The sequence below is a fragment of the Microtus oregoni genome, unplaced genomic scaffold (assembly GCF_018167655.1).
Source record: "Microtus oregoni isolate MIOR12 unplaced genomic scaffold, Mior012 000024F_ref0000369, whole genome shotgun sequence".
NCBI classification, from domain to species: domain Eukaryota; kingdom Metazoa; phylum Chordata; class Mammalia; order Rodentia; family Cricetidae; genus Microtus; species Microtus oregoni.
Window position 1 is genome coordinate 7,328,440 of NW_024543083.1, and position 17,602 is coordinate 7,346,041.

A 17,602-nucleotide genomic window follows, 5' to 3' on the forward strand; every position below is an offset into this window, starting at 1 on the left:
TTTCTTCCCGATGGGCTCTAAATGAAATAACCTTACCTGAGAGATGTGAGTTCTTTTATAACATCTGCCAGCAGATGGCAGCACTCAACCAATTATCGAAGCGGTGAAGCAAACTCTGCTCCGGATTTTGAAGAACATGGGATACCTACAACATAGCTTTCTGTGCTGTGGCCTCTGACCAAGCTGGGGAAGGGTTTGCCTCCGCCTTCACTATTCCTGCTGGACACATTCCACTCATGGTCCTGTGCTGCGTAAAATTCAGAGGCCCCGACCTTAGCGGTGTCATTTATTTATTCTTTTCATTGATCTCATTTAGCCCGGGCTGACCACAGATTGCTAAGGAGACTTAGTGACCCACCCGTATCCACCTCCAGTCATGCACCACTACGCCCCCGTCTATGTAGCGCTGGGGACAAACTAGGCAAGCACTCTACCGCGCATGCGCACACACACTGGCTAAGGGCAGCCTGGTGTCTGAAGTCTTGATCTCAGGAAGTGATTTTCTGTCTTCTCATACCCATTGGCCTGCAGATGGGTGACAGCTATCTTTATCCCAGTTAATTGTACAGAGGGATCCCTACTTTGAGTCTCAACTTCGTCCGGACAACCCAAGCAACAGTTCTCTGCTAACAGTGCCGAGCCGTCCAGTCTTCGTTTCCATTCACAGTGTGGCATAAGCGACCTGAGCTTTGAGGCTAAACCAACTGGGATCCTAACCCGAAACTCATATACCACCGACATGTGTAAAAAATAAAAATGCTGCCCGCCAAGTTCTTAAAGTTTCAGACGTGCACAAGTCATTCTATTATGGCTTTTTCCGCTGTTCCAGCAAACGGACTCCCATTGTCATCTAAATTTACATAAGCTACTCAACACACATGCCTTTGCTAACTGTGATTGTTCAGGTAAGAAGGGCCCATCCTCTGACATCTATTTCGCTTCTGGCATCTTCATCAAAGCACTGGCAAGCCTCCTCTTCCTGCAGTCCATCCTCCACTCACCACCTGGTTGAGCATCATCATCAATCATGCCAACCTTGTCACCCCCGGTAATTACTCTGGGGACACTTGTTCTCAGGGACCCTGAACCACAGGCTACTCATGACTTCTTGGGATAAAAACCACTACAAGGGTCAGCTACTCTCTAAGATTCTTAAACCTCAGAACCTTTAGTTCCCAGAATAGCCGCAGCCTCCCGGGACTAGCTAACCACAAGTAATTGCTTGGTGACAGTTCATCTCCATGAGGTTTCACTACTTGGGAACACATGCCATACCTGGCAGCTTCTCTGTATTTCTGGTTTGTGGCACCCCTGTCGACAGTTGCCAGGGAGTTCTTCAAAGTGGTTCTGGTCACAGCAGAGGGTGGGCATGCCAAACCGATGGGTTTCTTATGAGAGCATCTCCACAAAACATCAAGATTCCAACACATAGAGATGTCAAGATGAACAGACCAGACTCATCTCCCCACCATTTTCCTTCCTTCCTGGAAAACAAGGGCTGGGCTGCAGAGTTTGACACCACATAGCACCCAGCAACAATTAACCCTGTAGAGCCTGGTTCTTCCTCTGCAGGACACTTCTCAGGGAGGAAAACTGCTAACTTCCACAGGTTTTATGACTTCTGGTCCTCAGGGAATTATACACTGACCCTGAGAAAATGGGAGAACACTGGATCACGCAGGCGGGTGAGCAAGACCTCCTGTGAGCTGTCAGGGGGATGAAATGTTTGCATCAGGAAGCTAACAGATAAGGGATAGGACTTAATCTCTCTTTTAACCTAGCTGAAATTTCCGTTGTTACCTTTGCTCTGGTGGTAGGCTCTCCCTGGCCTCAAATGCCACACACAGAAGAGGCTACACAATCTGTGTGCAGTCAACACACCAAAGTGTCGGGTCCTTCCATACACCACCACACGCATTCCAGGGTCCTTTGCAAGGGGCTGGAAATCAGTTGGAGAAAAGGCGGGCAAAAGATCTGGCCACTGAGGCCCACTGGTAACAAACCACTATAATCCCAGAACCTACACAAGGCATACTCACCCCTCAGCAGGTCCTGTAGTGAGAGACCCGGCATACCACTCGGTCTGCAGTCAGGATTCCTAAAAACTGCTCTTCTTCAGCAACTGGTAAATCACATTCACACACCAACGTACCTTAATATCACCCTCACTCATCTTGGCTCCCCGAGACCTTTGAAACGCTCAGTACCCACTTCCTCCCATTCTCATCCCCAGCTACACCGTTTCCTCCGAGCCTCCCCCTGCACGGACCACTGACAACCAATCGCATAATCTGCTCAGGCTACCTTTTTTTAATAGGTACATGGTATACTTCAGTAAAATCCGTAAGGCAGAGAGATTATCTCCTCTGCATGACCCAGCAGCAGCACATACAAACAGATGACTGACAGTACGAGGTGCCCATGGATCTCAAAGGCTCCCCAGTGGCACAGGCGCAAGGGGAAAGGTGAGCACCTAGTTGCTGCTAAAAACAAGAATCACAGAGTAGCAGGGTTCTAGCCCAGTCCCACGGAGAACGACTTTATCTCCATCCAGACTTCTCAGCAGTAAACAGTAAGGCTGCCCTGCATACCTAGAGAGCTGGAGTTTGATAAGCACAAGAGATGACGTAAAGAAAAGTTCACGTAAGCACAAGCATGGAACAGAGAGTTAACTGTGTTATCACTTCAAGTTGAAAACAGTTCAGACAGGGCCCAACCTTGGGCCTAGGGTAAAGGTGGCTTTTATTTCCTCTCAGGGAAAGAAGTAAAAAGGGTAGCTTTCCCAGGTACCCCAGCCCAAGGAAAGGGTGGGTGTGCTCCAGAGGCTGGGGCTGGAATTGCCAGACGGTCATCCTGATGGGTTCCTCTGTGTCCACTTCCTGGCACTGGATGCAGGGTGTGGACAAGAATCATCCCCCTGTAGTAGCAGCTCAGTATCATCAGAGGCACAAGGAGGTATGTGCTGGTGTTCACAAAATGGAAGGCGGAGCAGGGGCTGAGCAAGGAGCAGGACTGGGTTGCCCACACCCAACATCTGCCTGGTGTTAAGGCCTGACTGCTGTGGCTCTCCTTCCAAGGGCCTCGGGGGCCCAGAGGCATCACTCCGTCCTATGGCTGGTCCCTTAAATGTCCATCTCAAACTGTGACTCTTCACCTGTGGAGAGAAAAAGACAGAGGACCAATCAGCAAGAGGCAAATGGAAGCCCTCCAGGCTCAGAGGCCAGGAGTTATTCTCATAGGTCCAATGGAGGCGTGCATGCTGCCAAAGAAAAGCTGACTAGACTAGGAAACCAGACTTCCTCATAAGGGAGGTGAAGGCGCTGAACTGTCTATAAATTCCATTTTCAACACGTGGCCAAGGGCTGGAGCTTTGTGTCCAGTTAAAGAAAGCTAAAACTATGCACCCCCAGCCTGACAGTATGGGACTACCTGGCCACTATTTGGGGGCTGAGAGCCAGAATATCATCAGAAACAAGGAGCAGGGTGGGTTTACCCTGCCAGCAAGGAAAGCACGTCTCTCAGTTCGTCGTGACAATTCCAGGCGTAGCCTAACTTAATTCACTGCCATCTCTAACTGGAGGTAAAAAAGTAAAGGTGCAAGACAGTGTGCAATCACCAAGAATCCCTCCATCCTTGAACACAGGGCAGGGAACCACACATGTAACCTGGGAACCTGTCATGCGGCTCTCTGCACGCTGTCAAATCCACCTTCCCAGTGCTACCCAGCTCCCTGCCCACCAGGGTAATCAGGAACCACATCCCACGGCCAGGAGGGTGTCAGCAGCCCCCAGCGTGAGATTGGGGTACCACCTTCAGAGCAGAAAGTCAGAGGTGGTATTCCTCAGACTGAGGGTGCACAGGCGTGCTTACATAACACCGTCATGGGGACACGCTTGTATAACAGAGAGCTCAGAAGCTCCGGCCAGCCAGTCGCTCTGCATGCTGCCACAAACACATGTTCACACCCCACATGCGGCTGCCAGGGTGTCTGCTTTGATTACTTTGGGGAGGAGGGGGAAACCAGGAAGGACCTAGCTATATAAATGTCAAAGCTAAAGTAACAATAGGAGGCATTGTCTGCCTGTCTCCATCAATAATCCACTGAAGGGCCAGTCACCGGCCAGGAGGTACCCGAGTTTACTTCTTATCTTGTAGGCATGTACGTTCCTAGAGGGGACATGCACCGTGTCTTTGATACGTTGTCTCCAGCTCCACATATACGAAGAAGCGTGGCGCATGTGTGTTGGGGCTTGGCAAGCAGCGACACAGAAAGGCAGGCTGATGAGGGGTGCCACTGCATTCTCCATCAGTTCCTCACTAATCACCCTACCTGATGCATTCACGGCAGCTGCGCACGGGTCCTTGGAGCTTTGACGGGGGCAAGTTCTGCTCCCCACCGGCACCCCACCCCCTAGGCTTCCCCACGGCTCCTCCCCAAAGGGTCACCATCACCCCCCTTCCCTGAAACTTGGAATTCCCCCAAAGACAAACAATTCAGAGCCCAGACAGGCCCAGCACCCACCGCCTGCCCGCTTTTCTTCCGGGCTGTGCAGGTGGCTCTGGCTGACTTGCATGGGAGGCTCATCGCTGGTCGGACTAGTGACCCCAGGAATGGCTGGCAGGTCCTTCGGGGGGGTTTTGGCCACAGGTGAGTTCCGACACTCCATCAGGAACTTCCGGTCATAGATGATCCTGGTTCCTGGTGGGGAAAGTGTAATAAAGACGCGGATAAGGTCACCTGGAGCCCCTTGCCTGTTGTCTTTACCACTTCCTGGAAGTGTGGCCACAGCAGAGGCGGCAGGTTCTTTTAGACAACCTGGACCAAGGGGGAGTAGAGTTGGCCCTGGGACCCGGCCAACCTGGCCACTGTCCACCCCAACACCACTGGGGGTGGCCCTCCCTCACAGACGGTTTGCTGGCCACCAAGATGCGCCTTTGGTTTTCTCCAAGTTCTGAACATCCTATGCCATCTCTACAATCCCTCCACCCAACCGCCCCTCATCTTCCCCTATCAGCTGATTACCCATGACAAGCAGATCCCACGGAAAAGAGGGTCTTGGAGTCAGTCATTACACCCTACCCTGCAGAACCCCGGTAGGTCGCTCATCCAGAACAGAAAGACAATGGGTCACTCCCAGCAGCAGGAGACTTATCCCTGCCCACTCTTTGCAGAAACAGGAAACACTTGACCCACTCCAAAAAGGTCTTAGTCTGAGCCCTTCTCCAAACTCCCACTACATCGACCTGCATCACCCCCATAGGGGCTGATATGAAGGTCACCCCCGTTCTACCCAAGCTCCTATCACAAGTTAGTCTTATTCCCCAGTGAGGACCAATGTCAGTGAACTAGTCTCTAGCAGTAAATCATACCCAGGACCCTTTACCTCCACTCATACAGCTCCCTCCTCACCATATAAGGGAGCATTTCCCCAGGTAAGGGAGCAAGATCACGATGGGTGTGGTGGTTTGAAAAGGTATGGCCCCCACAGACCCTTGCGTTTAAATGCCTGGTCCATAGGGAACGGCACTGTTGGAGAAAGTGTGTCACTGTGGGGGCGGGCGTTGAGGTCTCATATGCTCAAGCTACACCCAGTGCTGGACAGTCTCCTCCTTCTGCCTACAGATCAAGATGTAGATGTAGAACTCTCAGCACGATATCTGTCTGCACACAGCCGTGCTCCCCACCATGATGATGATGGACTAAACTTCTGAAATAAAGCCAGGCCCAATCTAATGTTTTCCTTTATAAAGAGTTGCCGTTGGGCTGGAGAGATGCCTCAGAGGTTAAGAGCATTGCCTGTTCTTCCAAAGGTCCTGAGTTCAATTCCCAGCAACCACATGGTGACTCACAACCATCTGTAATGAGGGTCTGGTGCCCTCTTCTGGTGCGCAGGCATACACACAGACAGAATATTGTATACAAAATAAATAAATAAATATTTAAAAAAAAAATAGTTGCCGTGGTCATGTTGTCTCTTCACAGCAACAGAAACCCTCGCTAAGACAATGGGAGACCCACGAGGTGAGGGTAAGAAATGAACTTATCCTCGGCTCCCTGTAGCCTCAAACACAGCACCATGGCTTTTTTTTTTTAACCCCTCAACAGCACATACCGAACGCTTCCTTCCAAACAAGTCTCGAGTCTTAGGTTCCAAGCCTCCGGCAGACAATGGCATCCAGCTGGAATTTAAAAGCTGTCTTTGCATTTCTATTTATAGCTACCTTCTGCCAATGACAAAGAAATCTGGTTTCTCAAACGCAGTCGTGGTATCTGGTTTCTTCATAACAGTGAGTATATGTCCCAAGCTACAATATTATATAATGTGGTACCACGCGCAATAAATCAAGGGTTGTCGAGATGGTTCGGCTGGACCTACCTGCCAGCAAGCCTGATGACCTGAGTTCAAACCCAGAAATGCACAAAGCAGGGGAAAAGCAATGCCCACAAGCTGTCTGCTGACCTCCACATGCATGCTGGGTAAACACCCACCCACACCCGCACCCATGCCCCCCACACTCTCACTCCCTCCCTTTCTCCATACACGGATATTTTTTTTAATTCAGTGAATTCTGGCTTAGGATTAGTCCATACACCTGCTGCGGCTGTCTTCCCCACCTCTTTAAATGAACGGCTTTCCTGACATGGACGATGGTTGGGTACCATTTGGAGAATGATACACGAGTACTCTTGGTTGTAAGTGAATAAGCACACAGTACACCCAAGTTAAGAATAAATAGTGAGAGAGATGGACAGACGGACAGATATTAAACCAGCCAAACATTCAGCAGAAATGGACTTTAAGGCAGCTAGCGGGAGTTCCCAACATAGAGAGTAGGAACCTCATCTGAGGCAGATGGTCCCCTCAAGGGAACAAAGAGCAGACAGGAAACATCCAATCGGATGTTCACAACATCCAGCAGTAACCGACGAGGGAAGCTGAGGCAGGCAGCTGGAGTTCCTAATTGAGCTCTCGGCAGAGATGAGCTTTCCAGGGTTGAACTTCCCGCGCCTTCTCTCCCTCGAGCTTTTACAACACGGCATAAACAACAGCGACCTTGGTTGGCAGTGCTTCACCGCCTGGCCTCTCCCTAGCTGCTCAGGGGCAATTACACTCTGGTTTGTTTTGCTGTTCTCTTCCCTCCTGTGACGCGGGCATGGCCATCTAGAAGGCCACCTTGGAGGACAAGGGCTGCAAGATAAACTGTCTGGGTGTGAAAGGGCAGAGGATGACCCAGCTTCTACTGCCAGCCTATCAGTCAGCGCAGAGGGCACAGGACAACTGTGCCAACACAGTGTGCACCGCAGACGACTATAAAAACAAAGAACAGATTGGAACTGAAAGCGTTGGATACGCTTTATGTCCTTCAGGGGTAAACACTCAGCCCAGATACCACGCTTCGTAAGCAAGGTCATCTCAGTATGAAAACTGGTTTTCATCTTTAATAAAAAGTCAAATTATATATATGTCAAAAAATCTTTAAATAAATTTACGATTTTATCGGTTAATGTTTGATTTGCGTATCTATCTCATAGACCTACACACCTAGGATGATATTAAAAAATAATCACACTAGAAGAGGTTAAGCAAAAATGGTTTAAGAAGTCCTGATCACGAGGTGTGGTGGCGTTTCCTGAACTCAAGAGGAAGAGGCCAAAAGATCTTTGTGAGTCCAAAGCCAGAACGATCTACGGGCCAACCTCCAGGACAGCCAGGGCTACACAGAGACCCTGTCTCCTAGTATAGGACCCTGGGGAGGCGCACCTTTGGGGGTGCCTGTGAGGACACTCCAAGAGAGGGAAGCCAGCAAAGCCCCAGCATGTCCCTTCTCTCTGCTGCCTGTCTACCTACCCTAAAGACCCGCCTCTGCCACACTCTCCTGCTGCCAGTATGTTCTGCCTGAGGGCAGTGACTGTAGACTGAACTCAGAAATCACAGGCCAAAATAAATATTTCTGTTTTAAGTTTTTCTGTCAGGGATTTGGTCAGTGATGAGAACAGTATTTAAAAAAAAATATAAATAAAAAAAAAAACTGTAGAGGTGGACAGAGCGTACGGGCTGTGAGTCAGCTGTGTAGCTGGATACAGAGCCTACCGGGTGCTGGGGTGAGAGTTCAAAGTTCAGTGTTAAACTGCATGGAGCAACATTTTATTTCTGAGTCCTGAACCACAACTGTCTCATTTACTAGCTCGAATGACTCCGGACAAGCTACCACTTTGTCTACTTGTGCCTCGTTGACCTCTCAAAGACCTTAAAATGGGCCTGTTGATATCGTCAGCTTCTGGTGTGGCTTCCAACAGTGGCCCACCCAAGGGAGCCCAGTACACACACTAGCAATCATCTGTCCATAAAGGTTTAAGGTGAGAGCCAATCCTGTTGGCGGAGGTGTGGGTGAGTCAACCCTGATACTATGAGCACGGGAGAACTGTCCCCATTACTGATCTGTCTTGAGGCAGCATAGGTTGGGGAGAGAGGCCCTCCCACACCCCAGCCCATTAACGCCTTAGGCAGGTGGGAGAGCTGACCCTGAGGTCCTAAGAGCAAGAGAGCAGAACTGGCCCCGCCCAATGAACTAGCCAGGGCAATACTGGAAAGCCCACCCTAGTGGGCAAAGACTGGGGAGAGCTGGTGAGCTGACCAACCCTGCAACTACTGAAGCCCAGAACCAGGACCATGTGTTGGCCCACCCCAACACCCACCCCATCCGTGATCGGCTGGAGCAAAGGACGGGAGGAGAGGGGTGGGGTCAGTCCTATGGACACAGGGCTGCAGATTCCCACAACACAGAGAGGCAATGGGATGTCCAGGAAGAGTCCCAGTGAGAGCCTAGCATCAATGGTGCAGCAGAGACCAGGGGCCTCAAACTAGACCAATGATTCTTTTCAATAAACGCCCACGTGTAAACATGTACGCATAAAGGGGTTTACAGTTTACTGCGTGACTCTCTGTGTCACAGTGCAGCTTCCACGACGAGATTGTCCCCTTCCTTTTTTTTCCCCCTTGTTTTCTCTTAAATTTTGTTTGAATTTGGGGTGGGATAAGAGATGGGATCGGGAGGCGTGATGTGAAAGACACAGAGAATAAATAAAAAAGATTTAAGGTGACAAGCTGCACCACCTGCTCAGCCTGTTCAACACAACAGGACCCAATTTAGAGGCCACAGTGTGAACACAGCAGAAGGAAGGAAGCAGACTTGAGGGCAGTGTGGGGTGGGAAGGGGAATCCTCCATCTCTCTCCAACACAGAGAACATAGGAACCATGTGAATTTAGCATGACTGACAGTCTTTAGGACCGTAAATCCCAGGAATGTACAAAATATAAAGTCCTTATTAAAGGCGAGCATGGTTTAATACCGATGCCACTTTTCCTGGACACGCAAGTGAGGAGACATTCCCCAAGGATCTGGTTTTCTCACCTGTCAACCAGGGGTGCTAGGCTGGGCTCAATGAAGCTATATTTAAAGCACTAGCCATCACCACCTATTTTTAGGAACTCGTTGTTGGCAGGCCCTTAACGTGCAAATCGCATGGGCCTTGGAGGCAGAAGCCCTGAGCTCAAACTGGGAATCACTACCTCAATCTCTGGGCCTCAGATCTTTCTGTATCACAGGAAGAAGATAACAGAAAACTCCCACCTCAAACAACAAATGCCAATATTCCTAAGAGCTAGGGTAACAGCTCATCTGCCTTACATGGACAAAGGCCTGGGAGACCAAAAAATAAATAAAAATAAGCCAGACATGGTGGTGCATACTCAAATCCCAGCACTCGGGAGACAGAGGCAATAGGATCTCTGTGAGTTTGAAGCCAGTCAACAAGTGAGTTTCAAGATAGCCAGGACTATGCAGAGACACCATCTCATAGGTAAACAAATAAATAAATGGCTGGACATTATCCCAAGACTTGGGAGATGTGGGCAGGAGAGCCAGGAGTTCAAGACCAACCTTCACCACACAGCATGTTTGAGGCTGGTCTGGAATACATAACGTCTCTGTCTCAAAAACAAAACAAAACACATAGATAGCCAGCCACCCCCATGCCAATGTTCTCAACCTGGGAACATTAAAGGTCACCAGGCTTTTACACAGGTTTTTAAATCTGTGTCCAGAACAAGATTAGTCGTTCCCTGGACAAGACCTTTGCTTTGTGTCCTTGTCCTTTCCCCTAAGGTTTCCCGCATTCTGCTACTGGATGTGACTTCTGAAAACTGAGCCTCGCTGCCACCCTTCCCCGGGCATCCCTCACAGGAGCATGGTTCCCCCTACACAAGACTGCAAGTGTAGGGGAGTACAGGACAGACTTCCTACCACAACTCTCCAGGGAAAGTGTGTGTGTGTGGGGGGGGGGGGGGGGGGACTGGGGACTCTTTCCTAGCAGAGACAGGAGACACCCAATGCCTGTGCTTAGGAAGAAAGCAGCAGCCTAAGTGCCAAATGTTTTGCATAATTTTAAAAAATCGCTTTGAGCAGAAGTTCTGGACAACCTGGAGACAAACCTAAAGGCACACTTGGATCTAAGCAGACCACACCTGTGTCCCTCTATCCTCCTCACCTTACATCTATAAAGACGAAGTTTCAGTCCCAAAGAAACACACAGAGGCTTATATTAATTATAAAACTGGGGGGGGGGGGGCTTGAGAGATGGCTCAGTGGTTAAGAGCATTGCCTGCTCTTCCAAAGGTCCTGAGTTCAATTCCCAGCAACCACATGGTGGCTCACAACCATCTGTGATGGGGTCTGGTGCCTTCTTCTGGCCTACAGGCATACACACAGACAGAACATTGTATACGTAAAAAATAAATAAATATTTTTTTAAAAAATTATAAAATTGTTTGGCCTATTAGCTCACACTTATTATTAGCTAGCTCTTACAACTTAAATTAACCAATAATTTTTGTCTATGTTTAGCCACACAGCTTGGTATCTTTTCTCAGTAAGGCATTCTCATCTTGCTTCCTCTAGTGCTGACTGGCAACTGCATTTCTGCCTTTCCTCTTCCCAGAATTCTCTTAGTCTGATCACCCCACCTATACTTCCTGCCTGGCTACTGGACAATCAGCGTTTTATTAAACTAATACGAGTGACAAATCTTTACAATGTACAAGAGCATTATTCCACAGCACATCCACACATACAAAATAGATGAGAGGTGCTTATGTATAGGGAGGGACTTTCTTGCTGGGCAGTCCCTTTTTTTATTGTAAATACCAATTCCAGTTCTCCCTCCCTCCCCTCCTCCCATCTTCCTCCACCTTCTCCGCACCCCACCCCCTCATCCACTCCTCAGACAGGGTGAGGCCTCCCACTGGGAGTCACCAAAGTGTTTCTCATATCTAGACTGACCGAGGTATCCCTCCATAGGGAATGGGCCAGTTCTCCAAAAACCCAGTTCGTGCACTAGGGATAAATCCTGATCTCACTTGTCAGTGGTCTCACACACTGCCCAAGCCACACAACTTTCACCCACATTCAGAGGGCCTACTTCAGGCTGGGCAGTCTCTTAAACAAGCAGAAGACTTACTAGGGGGAAGTGTTCTATGAAGGGACAGGAAGTGAGGCATGATGATTCATCCCAGCCCTTGGGAGGCAGATGCAGAATCAGCAGCATGACAATGTGATGTCATTCTCCCCTACACAGTGAGTTTTCCAACGCCAGGTTGGGAAAAAAAAAACAAAACCCAGAAAACAAAAACCAAAAGCACACACAAAAACAGAATCATAATAAAAATAATATTTCCCAGAGGTCAGGTATCTAATGAAGCTACCAGAGGGAAATCAGTAAGGGGCAAAGAGCCTCCATTCTTGCTCAGAGGCTCTGACCAGGATAAAGACTTTTACAACAGAATGGTTAAAAATTACCCTAAGGCTGGACAAATACCTTCCCCTTTCCTGACCTCTCCCCAAACACTTCAAAATGCACCTGTGCAGAGTGTGGATGCCACTAGTCATTACCAAGAGAGTGTCCCCCGCACTCCCACTGCCCCCCATCCCCATCCAGTTCCATCCAGATGCTGCTCCAGTGGGAGTGAGTGGGGGCCGTTAGGGGCTTTACTGTCTTCCTCCAAGTCCCGGCACACCCCTCAGAACATGGCATTTGGAGGTCTTTATAAGCAGAGTCAATACGAGGCCTTTGGAGTAGATCCTGACCCGGTCTCACTGGAGGAAGTGGAAATCTAGACAGAGACCCACAGATGGAAGACCAGAAGAAGGCCAGAGAGAAGGGGGCCATCTGCAGGCCAAGAAGAGAGGCCTCAGAAGGAAGCAATGTTACTCTCACCTTAGATCTGCAGTTACCAGATCTAAGTTTCGCTGCTTACGCCACCTCGATGGTGGGATTTTCATACGGTAGCCATAGCAAGCTAAGAGAGACCGGCTGGAGCTTCCCTTTTTCAGTGCCTGGGATTAATCCCAGGGTCTCAGACACACTTGTTCTTCCACTGAGGTACTACTCTAATCCAAACACACATCTTTTTAAGTTGGACATCTGCTTTGTTCATTTGAGTGTTCTGTAACTGGACTTCATGTGGCCCGGTCTACCCTCCAGCTCAGTATGTGGCTGAGGCTGACTGGCTTAGTTACTTTTCCATTGTTGTGGTAAGACACCATGACGAAGATAACTTACAAAATGAAGCATTTAATGTGAGGCTGAGAGTCTGCAACTGTCATCACGGCAGGAAGTATGGCGGCATGGTGCTGGATGGAGCAGAAGCTGGGAGCTTTCACATTTACCTATTGGTGTGAGACAGTAAGAGCTAACTGGGAAGGGCATGGCTTTGGAGGCCTCAAAGTCCACCGGCAGTGTGACACGCCTCCTCATCCTTCCCAAACAGTTCCACCAACTGGGGACCACTCATTCAAATACATGAGTCTATGGGGGCCGTTCTCATTCAAAGCAACCCACACTGGCCTTGAATACCTGATCCTACGATCTCCATCTCCTTGAGTACTGGTATCACGGCATGTGACACCAGAGTCAGCTAAGAAACCCGCTTTTAAACCTTCACACTGTATGTTGTCAAACCAAAGCGCTAAACAGACTGTACCTCCTGTATTCTCACCCTGACACAAGCCAATTGCTTGTGCCAAGAAAACCCAGGCCTTTCATGTTTTAATGGGAGCGCAGAGCTGGACAGTGAGAATGAGCCCTGCAAATAATGTTCCTAAAACCTGACATTCAGAGGAAGCAAAGGAGGGGGGAGCAGTGTTTGAACGCTTGAGAAGTAATTGTGGCCTGACCAGGAGTTAAGGTCATCGTCAAATCTGAGGCCATCCTGGCTGGGCTATGAGGTGATCCTGTCTCAAAATAAAACAGGCCATCCCCTCTTCCTCTTGCCCCCTCTTGGAAGCTGGACTGCCCCCAAGAACACAAAAATACTTCTTATGTGCCATGACAAGGCTCCCATGCCCATGCCCTAGGTAGCCTTGCTATTATAAAGGTGTTTACAAATTCAAGCTAAACTAAATGTTTTGAGCCCCAAGAGGGCAATCCCACCAGCAGCAAGGACTCACACTTGTGGATAAGGCCACCTTGGACCTTGAAGCCCAAGGCAATACAGCTGCAGCATGACTCAACGCTATCAAAATCCGTAAAAAGAAGCAAACAGACCAGAGAAGGAAACTGCTGTCTAAGTTACTGAGTTTGGGGCTGGCTTGTTAAAAGTCAATGGCTGCCCAGGACAGCCACCTCCACCCTGGAGACAGACTGGAAACCCAGGGCTGAGGGGAAAGAACCTAGATGTCCTAAGGGAAATTCTAGGCTTCTTGTCCCCTTCACTTTCATCTTTTCTCTAGTTTAAAGACCTGCCCAGGGCATCACACATACCAAGAGAGCACCGTGCCACGAAGCCACACCCAGGCACAACTTGTCACCTTCCAAACACTGGACCTGGCATTAGATCCCGGGGACATCAGGACTACTCGAGAACATCCGGTCTAACCCTGAACAAACCTGTCAACAGGCTCCCGGCTATAACTCACTCAGAGAAAGACAGCTGGCCTTGAGAATCACTCCAGACAGTAACGGATGTTTTTGGTTTGTTTGCCTAAACATATGGGGATTCATATACACAAATGAACATTAAGAGAAAAAAAAAAAACCTATCGCCCCTTTTCATTATTGCTATTCCCTTCTAACTCATTCTCGCGAACATCAAATAAAGGTTCATCTGCAAAAAAAGTTTCAGTATTTTATACCAATAAATGAAATGAAAACAACCCCACCCTTACCTTCACCAAAACTGGTAATGACTTTTGCCATTATGATGGGGGAGAAACAAACTCAGCTTTCGAATAATGAACACCTGCCACTTTGGGAGGATATTGGGAAAAAATGCAACCTCTGAAGGCCACTAAAATCTAGAGGCTCACCTAATTAGTCTGTCATTTATCAGGGAGAAGAGTCCTCTTTTGGATATCAGGCATGTTCTACACAAAGTAGAATTACGACGGGTTACAGAGCTGGAGGGTTGCGGGGGGGGGGGGGGGGGCTATCAAGTCACTTCATTCTAGAGACAGGCCTTTGATTTTTAGAATCGTGTCCCCCGTGAGCTGTACTAAATTATTCAATACAACCAGCAAATAAAAATGACTTACACTCAAGCTGAATGGCACATGCCTAAAATCTCAGCCCTCAGGAGCCTGAGGCAGGAGGATCAACAGTTTGAGGTCAGCCAAGGAAGGTAGGAGGGAGACCGAGTCAAAGAACACAAAATGATGATCTCACACTAGGAAACATGAAATAAATCCCACAATTAAATGAGCCTATGTCACAGATGTGTGTGTTTGTGTAAGTAAGGATAGTGCTAAGGCTGCTCTTAGCTAATTTCTAGAAAACACTGCAGGGTTAAGTATAGTCACGGATAACTACATCCCTGGAATTTACAGCTCTCATAACTGAAAGTCTGTGACCAACATCCAGCTCCCGTCACTCCCAACACAGCCATTCTGTCTTACACTTGATATTCATTCCCCGCACCCCTTCTCCTCCCTTCCTTCTGTGTGATGCTAGACACAGAACTTAACCGTCACCGAGTTCACCTCCAACCCTCCAAGCTTTTATTTTTTTATTTGGGGGGAGGCTCCTGTGGAAGTCAGAAGAGGGCACCCCTCAAGCTTGAATCACAGTAGTCAGGGGTCCAGGAGCACCCTGTAGGTGTTGAAAGGCAGTCCTTCCCAAGAGCAGCGAGCACTTTTTAACCCCTGAGCCCTCTCCTCGGCTCCAAGCTTGCATTCTACCTCCGCTAACTCTTCTGACTAGCTAGCCATGCCAGCCCCCCAAGTCAGACTGTCTTCCTAGTCCAGACCTAGTGCCTGCCTCTTGAGCCTCTTAAAAAAGCAACAGGGTTCCAGGGGAGTTTGGAGTGCTCTCCCTGACCCCCTCAACTCAGCAGTGTGTTCTGGAACCTAATGTATAATGCTTCCAACACTTTCAAAGGAAGCTCAGGTAGCAGCGAGATGAGGACCATTCTTCTGCTTCCTTCACTGCCTCTATAGCCCAGCTCTCTCACTCTGCCCTTGGTCCTCAACAGGAACTTCTCCCCTCTCCGGGACTAAAACCTCGGGACACCAGCATCAGTGCCAAGCCCCCTCCCCCTCTTCCCAGCACTACCACAGCTAACAGCTGGCAGTCACTTCAAGGTCAGCTCCCAGACATAGACACACACACACACACACACACACACACACACACTGACCTGGAACTCACTATGTAGACCAGGCTGGCTTCGAACTTACAGAGCCCCACCTCCCTCTGCTTCCCAAGTGCTGGGATTAAAGGCCTGTGCCACTATTTTCGCATGCACCATTTTTGTTGGCTTAACAAAACAATGTCATCACCATCTGCCACCCTACCCGCTTGCCTGATTAACCTCATCCGGGCACTAGTAGGTACAAGCACCCCCCAACAACTTCTGTAGGATAGAGTTCAAACATCCATTCTGGGAATTCACGAGAAGAGTCACTTTATAGGATTGTTGGCCATCTCAAAGACTCGCAGGTTCAAGTATTAATGTAGGACAACCCCTTCAGAAATGGCTAAGGTTCTCTGGGTACCTAACTGCAAACCATTGGGTCAGCCAGCAAGGGGTTAATGACCACCTGACACAGGAAGGGAGACGGCTCAGGCTACCTGCTGTGTCCTGCAGAGAACTTTTCCTTGGGCCACTGCCCCCCTCTACCTGGTTGCTACTTCTTGCTGAGTCTAGGAACACACCACGACAATGCATAAGGGCACATGCTCAAGGAGCGGGGCCTTGGTGCAGTGTTTGGAAGACCGAGAGGCACAAACCGGACACTCATCTCCAAGATCCCTTCCTCGGTGACTTTGGTTCTGGGATCTGGCTGTGTTCTCTGGTGTAGGGACAGCTGCCTGAGAAAACAGACATGTGGCCTGGCCCGGCCTGGAGTAGCCCAAGGTTCAGCGTAGCGCCAGGAACTCTCCTGTTTTTTAAGTTGTAAGAGGAGAAGCTTGGGGGAGGAGACCAGGAAGGGAAGAAGCGCAAAGTGGGTGGGAGCAGCGCGAGGATGGGAGGGAAGTAGCAAGCCACGAGGATTTCATCATGCAAACGGGCGTATAGGTTTCATCAGCGCCTATACTGGGGCTCCCGGGCAAGCTGGGAATGCCTGGTTCCCGGAGGCCGGCCCCCTCCCACGCCAACTCAGCTTCCTCTTCCTCATCCACGGCCGCTTGGGCGAATTCAGCGCTGTGCCCTCCCCCCAGTACCCGAGGAACGTGTTGTTCTGCACAGCCCTGAACGCGGCGCCAGGCCCCTTGCATAGAGACCTCCCTCGGTAAATCGTCTTCGTGCCACAGGTGGCCCAGACGTGCTCCTGGGGCAGGGCGCGCCCTCAACGCCCAGCCTCCATTAAGGAGCGAGTGTCCAACGCCAAACGAGGGTATAACCGTGAAGGTTAAAAAGTGTGCGTGCAGACGTTATTTATTCCAAGGGAGATCAACTAAACTTCATCTCCACGCCAGGCCCTCCCCCTGCTCCGTGGGCCACCCCGACCCCCAGCCTGTTCCACACTAGACCTGCCCTGACACCCACAGAGGCCGCACTTGAGCACATGGTGATCCTGGCAGAGTGCCTATCTGTGTGCTTGGGGCACTCCGCGGTCTCTCCCAGGGAAAAGCTATCGCGGGCAGTTTGCAGCCCGATCTCCAGACCACGCTCCAGAAGGCGGGCAACCGAGACGGTGACCCTCCAGCCTTCCCGACGCCCCTTGTCCGTTCTGTCCAGCTACGAAACCCCCCGAGCGCCGCCACCCCCGTCGCACGTGCGACTCCGGATCTCCGCGTGTCCTCCAGGTCCCGGAGATCGCCCGGGACCCCCGGCCCGCGCCTACCTCCCGGGGTGGTGCTGAAGAGCGTGCCGCCCGGGGTGGTGCTGTAGTCCCCGGGCGGGAGCTGCACGCCGTCGCCTAGGGCTACGCGGCGAGTGGGGATGGCCCGGCTGGGAGTCTGGCTGCAGCTGCTGCCCCCCGACATGTCTCCGACGTGCCTCCCACGACCCTCCAGCAACCCCGCGGCACCTCGGCCCAGCCCTTCTCGTGCCCGGCCCGCCCCTTCCGCCTGGGTTCCACGCCCCCTGAGACTTGCGGTCCGCC

The 17,602-nt window shown here is 50.2% G+C and overlaps 1 protein-coding gene across 1 annotated transcript; it reads right to left on the reverse strand.

The window, feature by feature from the left end:
- Nucleotides 1–2,656: 2,656 nt before the first annotated feature.
- Eif4ebp1 (eukaryotic translation initiation factor 4E binding protein 1) lies at nt 2,657–17,553 on the reverse strand. The gene is made up of 3 exons (XM_041673791.1): nt 17,342–17,553; nt 4,523–4,699; nt 2,657–3,154 (listed from the first exon to the last, which is right to left on the reverse strand). Exons 1-3 carry the CDS (start codon nt 17,481–17,483, stop codon nt 3,123–3,125), a joined length of 351 nt encoding a protein of 116 aa, XP_041529725.1. The 5' UTR covers nt 17,484–17,553; the 3' UTR covers nt 2,657–3,122.
- Between the last annotated feature and the right edge of the window lie 49 nt (nt 17,554–17,602).

Coding starts and splice junctions, on each gene's coding strand:
- Eif4ebp1 (XM_041673791.1), bottom strand. CDS start 17,483: ATGTCGGGGGGCAGCAGCTGCAGCCAGACTCCCAGCCGGGCCATCCCC. Junction 4,700..17,341: donor CTTCAGCACCACCCCGGGAG/GTAGGCGCGGGC, acceptor TTTCCCCACCAG/GAACCAGGATCATCTATGAC. Junction 3,155..4,522: donor GGAAGAAAAGCGGGCAGGCG/GTGGGTGCTGGG, acceptor TTCTCTCCACAG/GTGAAGAGTCACAGTTTGAG.